General features: G+C 42.1%; 2 protein-coding genes across 3 annotated transcripts in view; one reads left to right on the forward strand and one right to left on the reverse strand.

Moving 5' to 3' along the window:
- The first annotated feature begins 491 nt into the window (after positions 1-491).
- On the forward strand, positions 492-8,155 carry LOC114921716 (uncharacterized). Its single transcript, XM_029282043.2, has 5 exons — positions 492-1,211; positions 1,896-2,108; positions 3,045-3,327; positions 3,484-3,644; positions 3,837-8,155. Exons 2-5 carry the CDS (start codon positions 1,898-1,900, stop codon positions 7,064-7,066), a joined length of 3,885 nt encoding a protein of 1,294 aa, XP_029137876.2. The 5' UTR covers positions 492-1,211; positions 1,896-1,897; the 3' UTR covers positions 7,067-8,155.
- A 658-nt stretch (positions 8,156-8,813) lies between these two features.
- The window catches only part of slc10a7 (solute carrier family 10 member 7), a 10,955-nt gene continuing 8,037 nt past the window's right edge, over positions 8,814-11,731 (reverse strand). For both annotated transcript variants that reach the window (XM_065950607.1, XM_065950606.1), the window contains one exon: positions 8,814-10,597. Coding sequence is in view for 1 of the 2 variants with exons in the window: in XM_065950606.1 (XP_065806678.1) it covers positions 10,565-10,597 (33 nt within the window). In the remaining variant the exon portion in view is untranslated. The remainder of the gene's footprint in view (positions 10,598-11,731) is intronic.

The following is an 11,731-nucleotide window of genomic DNA, read 5'->3' on the forward strand; positions in this document are numbered from 1 at the left end:
TGTCTTAATCCCGTAGAAATAGACTCTTTAGAGACGTGTCTCACCTCCTCTTCAGCAGGGTAACACAACACCACAGCGCTGACATTCATATCCTGTCACTTTCTGTGCTGTGTGGTTTCCCCTCGGCGCACGTTCAACCGTCAAACGCGAGAAGTATTACAAAACAAAGGCCTTAATTTAACTTTTTGGATTAAAATATAGGCTCTCTTGAAATGGACATGTTTTCAGTTTCACAAATTTAAAGGTGGTTAAAGGTCTAAAGATGCCAATGTTGAAAAATTAAACCAATGTAGTAAAGTGTAAAAAAAAGTGCAACTCCTTTAGTGGCACTTGAGGTTTGCATCCATGTTAGGTCCAATGTTAAAAAGGCAGACAGCAGATATAAATATGTTTATGTCTGTTTTAAGGATATTTAGGCTAAGAGTTATTCATAGTTTTTCAGAATTCAGGGCGTGGCTGAACTGACCGACAGGTTGTCAGGAGGCTTAAAGGAGCAGTATGTAACTCTGACACCTAGTGTTTAAAATGGGTACTGCAGTCTAAATTCTAAACATTATAGAGAGCTGTCCCCCCCCTCCTCTCTCTAGAGTGGATGCTCACTCAGGTCACCATGTGGTGGACTCTGAAGCTTCAGTGTTTATCCAGCTCTGCATGGGTCTGTAAACCTTTCTGTGTTCTAACCTCTCTCCATTTTTCAAAAGCATCTCCAATATTGATCCTAGTTTGAGCACGTTTCTGCTCGTGGAGCTTATTAGAAACATGCAGAGGCTTTTTAGGTCGGGTACAATCACTTCTATCTGAACCACTTCTCTTGACCGCTTCCATCACTGCAACACCTGTTGACCTGATAACTGCTCTCATATCTGGCAAACCGAGGGGCGTCCAAAACGGCTGTGTGGGGGGGTCGCCTGAAAACCGCCTGTGCCAACCTGCAGCTCTACATATTCTGGTTCTACGTCTCCCCCTCTCCCTCCATATCCTGGACCCCTGAAATCCCTCCAAAACTTCCAGCTCATCCTCCTCACACACTTCAAACAAAGTCTGACCTCACACAGCATCACTGCTCGCTGCTGGGACTCAAAGGGACCAGAGTCACGTTTCTCATTGAACGACGAACAACAAAACTGGAAGACTGAAAGAAAGTGATTCTTGAACTGAAGAAGAAAGTCGACAACATTTTCCAGACCCCCTGAAGGTTTCCGCTCCCTAAGGTAAGGATGCGGATTGTTAAAATTAATATAACAATATAATTTAAAGACGAGAAAGAATAACCTGAAAATATGAATTTTGAGTTTATCGATGACTTGCCTAAGACATTTATAGATGATTGGATAATTCTTTGTACATGTTTCTTATCATTTCATGCTAAATTGAAGATGCGGATGCTCAATTCACAGATGGTTCATGGATCATTTTCTTCTGCAAATGAGAATAAAAATACAAAGAAATATAAGTGAATGGATTTAAATACATGTTGAGAGTCCATCACATGTCCCTTATTTTTCTTTGTAAACAGTGAAAAGTGACGTTTTGAGACAACATGCTCGTCCTCAGGTGTGTTTCTTTGGAAACAGACCGGAAGGTTCCACAATGGAGCCTCAAAGTTTGCATTTATTCAAGTCTATCTGCGTAGATGGAGACAATAATTTACTAACGCTAGTCAAACGTGGCATGAAGCAGTAATGTGAGTAACCAAACAAGAATAACAACAAAAGGGTCTCTCTTGTACAAACATGGCGTCATTTGTTACCTACACATAAACTAAGAACACGCTGTCTAACCGTTACATGTAGGCCATGGACCCTCCAACGGGCTTTTGTTCTTTACTGAAATGCAATATCAGTCAGACTCTGCCAATTGTCTCATCTTTCTCTCTCTACTTTTAATGTGTTCAGATATGCAGTCCACCCTCTACTGTTTCGGGTTGGTTGGTGTGGTCTTACTCACATTGGCTACGCCCACACTGGCGTTCTCCCGCGGTGCTAGCAAAGCCTCCTGCCATGAAATGGTTCCAGGCCACATCCGCGCTCAACCTCAGGACCCGCAGCACAGCCACGTCACCCTGCGCACATCTGCCTCTTCTTACCTGCCTGGACAGCTAGTAACAGGTAGTAACCGTAAACATCAAACAAAGATTACTAACAATTCATGTAAATTTGCCAATCACACATTTGTATACAAGCAACTTGGTGATTTATATCTGAAGGGTAGGAGTGACTTCAGGTTGACCTAGGTCAACTAAACAATCAACAAGTTTGGTTTAAAACTTGTTAATCAAGTCAAAACCAAGTGGACACCTCCTGTGTTGAAAAAGAAGACAGGGTGCATGTGCAAAAAAACTGCAGTTCCTAGAGTGTCCACTTGGGACAGGCTGCAAAAGCCAAGGACCACTCATCAGGTTCCATATTAAAATGCTCACTTTCACAGCAGAAATAAACATGACTTCTGGTTAAAAAACAACACCCACCCTTAAGTCTCTTTACCGAATTTCCTTATTTGAAAAAATGGAGGGGTTGAACAGTTTTATAACTCATCTGTTTGGTTTATATCAAGGCTAAGAGATTTGCATAAATTAGAATAATTAGAGGCTAGGCTAGGTTAACTGACAGGTGGGCACTTCATAGCTGTTTGCCAGGAAACTAATGACCCACCTCAACTCCACCTCTTTGTAACTAGATCGACCAAAAGTTAGGTAAAGTCAGCATTTAAATCATGGGGGTCACCATCATTCAGCTACAGCACGCCTCATCAAACACTAGTGGGTGGCGTCACTGAGACTGCGTCGATGTTTTATACAGTCTATGGTTGCAACACCTTTATTTGAGAATGGACATAAAAATCAGCAGTAGAAACACAAAAACAGAAAGGTGCGGAAGAACATACCAAAAAGGTTCCTGGAGGAATTTGGATCAGGGACGCTATTGTTAGAGGTCCACACTGAAAAACTCCTCTGCCGAAATAACTGACTAAGATATATCTTAAACTGTCTTCTAGCTTGTAAAAATAAGAACTGTTATAACTTATTCATGTACCTCTGTCTTCAGTAACTGTCCGAAGCTCTCGAAACTTCATGGGTTTCCTGCTCCAGGCTCGCAGTGTGGAGGGTGCCGGGTTCAGAGCTGATGTCCGGCCAAAGGTTGGGGTCAGGTATACAAGATTGGGCCAGGTGCTGGATGGTGGTTCCTGGGCCCTCATGCCCCCTAGCACACACGTGCTTCGCTGCTTCTCTGAGGGTGACACCCTTACTCATTCTGACAAACAGCTGAAGAGAAACCTCTCGTTTGTTTGGAAGGCTCCAGATGCACCCATTGGAGATGTAAAATTCTAGTATGTACGACCCTGCAAAATCAAGACTGTTATGATAACCAACAGTCCAATCTTTAAAAAGGGGAATCATATTCTAATGTGAATATTTGGTTTATTGCTTAAACATTTCTTATTTCAATTGCATCAATGCACAACCCTCCTTTTCTGTCATTCCAGTATCACAGTGGTGCAGTCTTACTTTGTATACTGGGCGGGAATTGAGTCTAAAGTGGTGCGTGATGGGAGCCGTAGTCCTTGGAATGGAAGTAGCGTCACAGGAATGGACGGAGGGAATTTAAATTTTGCACAGCAGGAAGAAGAAGTTACTACTCTGCCAGGTAAGTAACATAACGCAAAACAAAATCTGTTTCCCTAAAGTTTCAGGAAGAAGTTTCTATGGTGTTTTGTATGACGGGTCAAAAGTACAACGACAGGACAAAATAAGCAATCTACAATGATATTTCTGCCTCAGTATCTACACCTTATAATAATGTTTAACATGCTCTACTCACATTTTGTCATCCTTATAGCTCTCCAAGTCCATGGAACATCAAACAACCAAACAAATGAGACAACCAGCCCTGCTACTACCCTATGGCCCCCCACATTAACAACCAATAACAAATCTGAGGAACCAATAACAGAGGCAACTCAGCCAGTCTTGGAGATTAAATTTCCTGTAACTTTGGCGTCACTACGAGTTGACCATCCCACAAATCAGGAGATCACTGAAAACAACATCGCTTTGACTTCTGCATCTCTTCAAAATGCAAACAAAGACAGTGACACTGACATCTATGCATCTTCAGGATCCCTCTCAAGAGTGACTGAAAAGGCAGGTACTAACACAGAAAGGCCTGTTACTACCTTAGGGTTATCCACGACAACAAAAAGAAGAACCCTAAGTTTTAAATCTAAGGAAGGACTTAGAGAAGCCCTTCTTCCGGACCTGGAGATAAAAAGTTCTGCTACTTTGGCATACCTTGGTGTTGATCACCTCACAAATACAGAAGCTAATGAAAGGAGCACACCTAAGAATTTAGGATTACTTGGAAAACTAAGCACAGAAAGCGAGACTGGCACATATGCTTCAGAATCCCTTTCAGGTGTGACTGAGGAGGCAGAGACTGACGAAGGAAGCCCTGTTACTACCCTAGGGCCTTACTACCCTAGCAGCAATTCACAGGACAAACGTATAGTTGTCACTAGTCCAGTCTTTGAGATTAACAATTCAGCAACTTCAGCAACACTTAGAGTTGACTTGTTGACAAATCAGGCTGTCAATGAAAGGAAAACCCCCATGTACTTAGGATCTCTTCTAAATTCCAGCAAAGGAATTGCTCCTGACCCCTTTTCAACATCAGGATCACTCTCAAGTGTGACTAAAGAGACAGGCACTGACACAGGAAACTTTATTACTCAGACTGATGACCCCAAGAATTCTCTATTCCCATTCAACCACCTTTCATTCACAGCCACTTTATCCTCAGCTGAGGGTGGAGGGATGGAAGGTACGACCACATCTTTGCCCAACAACACAGAACAAAATTCAACCAACCCTCTCCCAAATGCTTCCCCCACCCCACTTAAGAATGGTGATATTGAAAGACAAGGGACATACTTAAATGATCCAACAGAGCCAACTGTTACTAAAACAAAAGATACAGTATTTAATCTTCAGACCAACACCACAGTTAAACCTTTTACCAATTATAACTTTCACGTCTCAAATCCTCCAAGATCAACATCCCAGAATCCAACAAAAGCAATCAAAGACAAAACTAGCTCAGTTAAATTCAAGACCCAGAGTACTTCCTCTCAGCCCTCAAGGATCAACATATCTGAGACTATTATAGATCAAACTAGGTATGAAATGCGTAACCAATCCATGCCCCAGCACCAAAACATTTTTGTGTTTAACTCTGAGACTTCTTCAGCCAACCCTTTTCGTCAGGATCAAACTTCTACATCCAAACCTCTTCTCCAAACCCAAACTGGTACCAGTCAAAACATTTCCTACTACAAGGCATTAACTAACACTATTCTCCAATCAAAATTTCCTTCCTTTCAGTCCACTCTCCGGGTCCACACAACAGAATCTTTTACCCAAGGGAAAACTCACCAGTTCTTTCCCAACAAAAACCTGAATGCTCAATCCCCCTTCGAGCCTGTGAGTAATGCATCCAATCATCAATCTGAAAGTAGCCCATCTGTATCCGAAATTACCCAAAGCCAAACCAATCCACCTCACATTCAGTCTGAAACAAGTACACCTCTAAACAGCACTCCTGAACTTCAACCTTTGAGCAGTTTTCCTCATGCTGTTCCCCAAACAAACCCAACTCCAACCAAGGGTCAAGCTGACATTTCTGAGACAGACCAGTCCCAATCAGACAAAACACACAAAGCTTTAAGTATCTCCCCACAACTATTGTCCCAGCCCAATTCTCCAACGGGTGCACTGAAAGTACCTACCAAAGAGTGGACCCAAACTCCATCCTCTGTAACTCCTCAGCCCTTTATGTCAAGGATTGACCCAACCTTCACAATCGGTGAGAGTGAAAACGTCAAAGATCCTCAGTCTAAGACAAAGATCAAAACCATGAGTTCAATCTTTGCCTCTAATTCCCCAAACAATCCTTTTCCAGTTTCAGTGTCTACCCACCCTAGTCCCAATACTCCTGGTTCAACCCAGAGATCCCCACAATCTTCTCCCACCCAAGAATATATCTTACCTTCTCCCTCTTCAACTGCAATGCAAAACCAACCAAAAACAGCTCCTTCCCTTTTTGCCCCCCCATCTCCTTCTCCAATCTCCATTCCTCCCCATTTGACCTCTGTGCAACCTTCCTCTCCTTCTTCTATGCCATCCTCTTTCAGTACGTCTGCTATACCTTCCTCAAATACCGCCAATAATCCATCACCTATAGCAGATTTAACTGCCTCTGCCTCAAACACAGGTTTGACCTTTTCATCTTCTTCTTCTTCCACCATCTCCCCAGACATATCCTCTTCCTCTGCCATTGGATCATTACATTCCTCCATTTCTCCTTCTTCCTCAACCCTGACTACTTCTCTATCAACAGCTTCTTTTCTGGGTTTCCCACCTTCCTCCAACTCATCTGCAACCCCATCTTCTTTAGGATCTGCCCAGACTACCACCCCTCACCCAGAACCTTCTCCAGCTCCCCAACGCTCCCTCGCGTCAACCTCCACCCCTGTGCCTTCTCAACATCTCACCCTAGGCAAGAAGTTACGAATCCAGAACCATATTTCATCATCTTATTCTGATCCCAATCTCAACCAACCAACCTCTAGAACGGTGGTACACCCAAATCCTGAACCCCATCCAAACCAGGATCCAAATGTCAAACAAAATTTTGGCCGCAAGTTGAAACCAAACATTCCCAAAGCCGATACCAGACCAAAAGTCCCCTTGAATCCCTCTATTGCTCCAGGAAAGGAGGGGAAGTATCCAGACATTATACCCAGACACACTGCCTGGGAATTGGGCATGCTTCTGGGCTGCTCAGCTGGCTTGGGAATGGTCCTTGTGGTTGGGGTAAGGTACATATACCGTCAGGCCTGTGGTAAACGGACAGAGGTGTCATTTAACGACAGGGAGAGAGAGTATAGTAGAGGAGAGAGAGGCCTGATCCATGTCCAGGAGTGTGGAGATTTGGTGAGAGTTCAGAGAATCAGAGACAACAGTTTTGTTCTTCTGGCAGAGTATGATTTATTGGCCTCGCCTGGAGACTGAAATACAGACTACTTTAAGAAACAAAGCTAGTCTTGATACCAGGGCTAACGGAATAAAGAATCAAATAGCTTAATGCTTAATGAGGGCAGTGTTGGTTGGCTGTTGTTGTGGTTCAAAGAAGTTATTATTTGTGGCAATTCAGACTCACTAGGTAGCCAGTCTTTTTTGTTAAGAGTTACGCTAAAAAAAAAACAGATGAATAGATCTTTGGTACCAATCAAAGTATCTTCGGATCAGGGTAAGTTGACACACACCATTTGGTGGGAGCCATTTTTGATAAATTCTCAGTATATATCAGAAAAATAGAATCATGCATTAACACAAAAATGACAGCTAGAAACCCATGGGCTGTCAGGTCAGTTCTATTTTAGGACTAGGTGATACAATCCCTTCTATCCTGCATTAAACCTAAGATGATGTGAGTGGGGATGATCATGCCTGCTGAGGGTTTCCGGGGGAGGGGGCTGTACTTGAGGCAGGGGATAAAGGGAGGCAACAACATCACTCGGGTCATCGTCTAAAAGATTGCAATAATTTACAAAGAATATTTGTATAAATCCAGTATTTGCATGTTGGGAGGTATAACCAGCATATTGAGATTGGGGTTTTGTATCACTGTGGTTCATGTGCATGTACTTTTCCCCCCAAAGAATATTCATACTTAATGTTTATGTAAATTGTCATGTTAAAGGTCAAGTCAGTAGCAAGGTTCGTTGCAGCTTGTAAAACACAACATTCAAATTATGCCCCTCCTCCTGGGCTCATCGCTCCCACAAGCTAAAACTCACTGCAGGGTTAGCGTGTACATTTACTGCTTGTACCTACACTGCAAACTAGAATATTTAATTTGTTGTGAGAATATTTAATTTGTTGTGAATATTTAATTTGTTGTGATGGAAAAGCCGTTAACCTAGCATAGTATAGGGTCTCTGCAGACGTAGGCATCACAAAACATATGGAGGCTAAAAGTGAGGATTGAGCTACATTACTTTTGTGTAAGTCTAAGTTTTATTTTTCAGGAAAAAGCTACTGACTGTATCTTTAAGTCATGGATGGACTTAGTAATAAAGCATATTTTTTTGTATTATACATGTTGTATTTCTTTTTATTTTAGCTTGTGGTTTTAGGGATGGCAAGTGCTGGTTGGCGAGTTCTTTGAAATCACTTGGGTCTGGTTGTGTGTTAGAAGCGGCACAAAGCCTCTGGGGTCTGTTGGCAGGGCCGTCATGGTTTCATTTTGTCATAGCTTCATCCAAATGATGTGACAGAAACGCCATCTGTCCAAGAATACAGTTGGGTCAGTGAAATTAATGTCCTGCCAATTCTTTCCCTGGAATCTGTCCACATTTGATCAAAGAACAAGAGCTTATTCCAATGTTTGTGTGTGTGTGTCCAATATGACCCAAAGGAGGAACATATATATGTGGTTTTATTTATCCTTACATACAGTGGAATAAGTAGTTTAAGAGAATGTAAAAACACAAGGTATACGCCCTGTAGTCTCTAGAGGTGTTAAATTATAAATCAAGTAAACACTTTGTATATTCAACAAACACATCTATGCATTACTGGCATTATTGCAAACATACTCACATCCTTAATTCATGTTATTTATTCTCTGTTATAACAATGTCTTGAGTGGGGTTTTTTTAACCGCTTAAAGCGACAAAACTAACCTTTGGTTTTTGTCCCGTTTCAAAATGGTAGACCGTGGAAGAGTGTTGAAATCAAGAGACTAGTCTGCAGGTTTACTTTCTTAAACTCTTTTTTTAATATAAAGAAGTTAAAGAACAGACCCATACATATCTCAGTCAATATCTTTCCTCCCGTAATACACTGCAATCACACTGTAAACAGACGGAAGCTGACCGTGAACTCAGCTGTAACTGGGCGACCAATGGAATGACGTTTGTGCTTTAAAAAGGTGACAATGAGCTCCAGTGATCATTTGGTAAAGATATGTTCATCTTTATTTAACGGGCTAAATAACTTCTCTGTTGGTTAATAAAAATCAGTAACAAAAATGAGAGAAAACTGAACGATAACTGGACTGGAAATGGATGGACCAAAGAACAGCTGGAGGTGCATGATCACGTTGTTCGGTAACTGTTTGATGCATGAAGAACAATCGTCGCCAAAGAGTTGAACTTACACAACCGTTAGACCAAAGCAACACCTGATATGGCCAATTTAAAGGCAAGAGTAATAAAAAACCTCTGCACATCCATTTCATTAAAACGGGTGAGTAAGAGAGCAATGTGCCAAAACAGTTATTGGAAACGTTTCAGTACTAGACCTTCATCAGTCAAACCATTTGAGGATAATATGGAATACCGAAGGTACCGTGCGTGTGTGACCTCATCACTCACTTTGAACAGGACTATACTGGGTTTTTATTCAAATACTCCTTTCTACTCTGAACTTTTAGTGTCATCCTTTTTCCACTTCTGCCCCTCGAAGGCACAAAGAAACCCTGAACGGCAAAGTCCCATTTGCAGGCCCCATGGTGCTCTGCTGTTTTTTAATTTTTTTCACAAAGTGTTTCAGAGTGGAGCATCTGTCTCAGAGAACGTCTCCGGCTGAACGGCTTCCTGTCTCTAACGCTCATTAGAAGACATTTCAGCCGCTCACACACGTTAACATATATAGCAAAGACATGTTTTGAGGAGCTCTGAGACTTATTTAAACTGTTAGAAGAGGAGGAGGATATGTGACCTTTAAAAAAGTAAGAATGGTAAAGTAACATGCTGAAGCTATCGTCTATAACATCAATCAGCTGTTCCCAAAACCGAGGATTTCCAGTCTGTCTGTTTTACTCTATTGGCAAGTTCATGCCTGAAATGTAACAAGGAAGCCCTTAAACAAAACCTCGTAAAGGAAGGTTCTGGTGAATCAGTATAGTACACAGTAAGGCTACGTAATGAAGAGAAATACTGATTGACACAGTCGGAACGGAAATTGTACGAGCGAATGTCGTAAAAACATGATGCGGTAAATATGCATATTTGGTTTGTTATATTTCAGGAAGACTCCCTTCCTCAAAGTTCATTTAAATAAAAAATCGTAACAGCCTCCTGATTACGAAGGGAATGTAACATCGTCCATGTTCGCAGGCAGTGAGCGCCCGAAGAAGAAGAGTAGAAAACGTAGAAAGAAGTGAGAAAAGTAGAAAAAAAAGAAGACGTCTGGTCCCAGAAACTCCGCCGAGGTTTTTCACACCTCACACTCCGTGGTTTGCAGGATTGTTCAGGTACTTCATATAAAAATAGATGTTTGACTTTTCATTCTTTGAAGTATAAAAGAATAAAAGAGTTTCCATCGTCTCTGTAACGGAAAAGCATCGAGACGACTGGAGTGCCTCGCACCCCCCCCCTCCATCGCACTGAGGTCTGAGTTGTGATAAGGCACGCACTACTTTATCCCTCCGCCGAGGTCCAGCCGTCACACCGAGGGCGTCGACACACGTGCAGCGAGAGCAAAAGTCTCTTTTCTGTCGGGTCAGATGGGCTGAAGAGTCGACAGTTTCACCGCCTGAGCAGAGAGAGAAGAAGAAGAACGTGTTACAGAGAGAGAGAGAGAGAGAGAATCAGGAGAGAAAGAGAGAGAATTAATCTGGTCTTTAAACAGGAGAGAACCCGCCACCATCGCCACCATCACCGCCACCAACCAGAGAACGAGACAAATCATTTACGATTCCTGAAAAGCGAAAACTGCTAACAGGGTGGAGGTCTAAACATGTACTGTACCTTCTGCCTACCCTGGAACTATTTCAATTCATCTTCCTGCGAAAAGCAAATTTCATATTTCTTACTAACGAGAAGTTTAACATGTTAGAGGAGCCTGAGGTGTAACGACAGTCCGTGCATTTACCTGAACTTCAGTTACCAGGTAAACGTTTGGATTTCATCTTTAAATGAAAACAAATAAAAACACAAGGAGGGGGGTCCTTCAGTGTTTTAAAGTTTCCTTTTCTTCAAAACAAACAGAGCGGGTCATTAAAAAGTTAAACTGACTGAATAAATCAGCCCCTTAACCTTCTTTAGTTGAAAATTCATCCTGCAGGACGAGCACCACAGTTTGGATTTGAACCTGGGCCGTCCGCTTGGAGGAATAGTCTCCGTACATGGGGCTCGCAACCAGGCGCCCCTTCATTTGGACTTCAAAGGCTTTCTATGTGATTTTTCGCACTTAAATATAATAGAAATCAAGAATATCCTCTGAAAATAACTCTGTGAGTCATGACTGTCTACAATGGGTGTAACACCCGAGTCCCACTGTCTGTGATGTTTTCAGAGTTTTCAGAGTCCTATCTTCACTTTGTTTACATCGCCAGGACGGCCGGCTGACTCCTCCCCTCGTGTATAAAAGTTGTTTAATTGAGGGACTAGAGAAAAGAAGAATAACATACTGTACTCACTGCTTAACTGTGTTTCTAGATCACGCTCATTTCAGGTCAATTTACATGCAGTGTGAAGATACCAGCATAATAAAGATCGCTAGCATTAGCATGCTAACACAACAATGCAGCGCCAGTTGTTTTAGTTTCATGCTGGTGCTCAAGGGCGACACCTGCTGGATCAAAACATCACATAAAGCCTTTAATAAAAAAACATGTTGATTTGAGTAGGAAACTCTGGTAGCCTTTTTGTTTTGATGCTTTGAGCG

This window comes from Labrus bergylta, chromosome 22 (genome assembly GCF_963930695.1).
Source record: "Labrus bergylta chromosome 22, fLabBer1.1, whole genome shotgun sequence".
In the NCBI taxonomy this organism is placed as follows: Eukaryota; Metazoa; Chordata; class Actinopteri; order Labriformes; family Labridae; genus Labrus; species Labrus bergylta.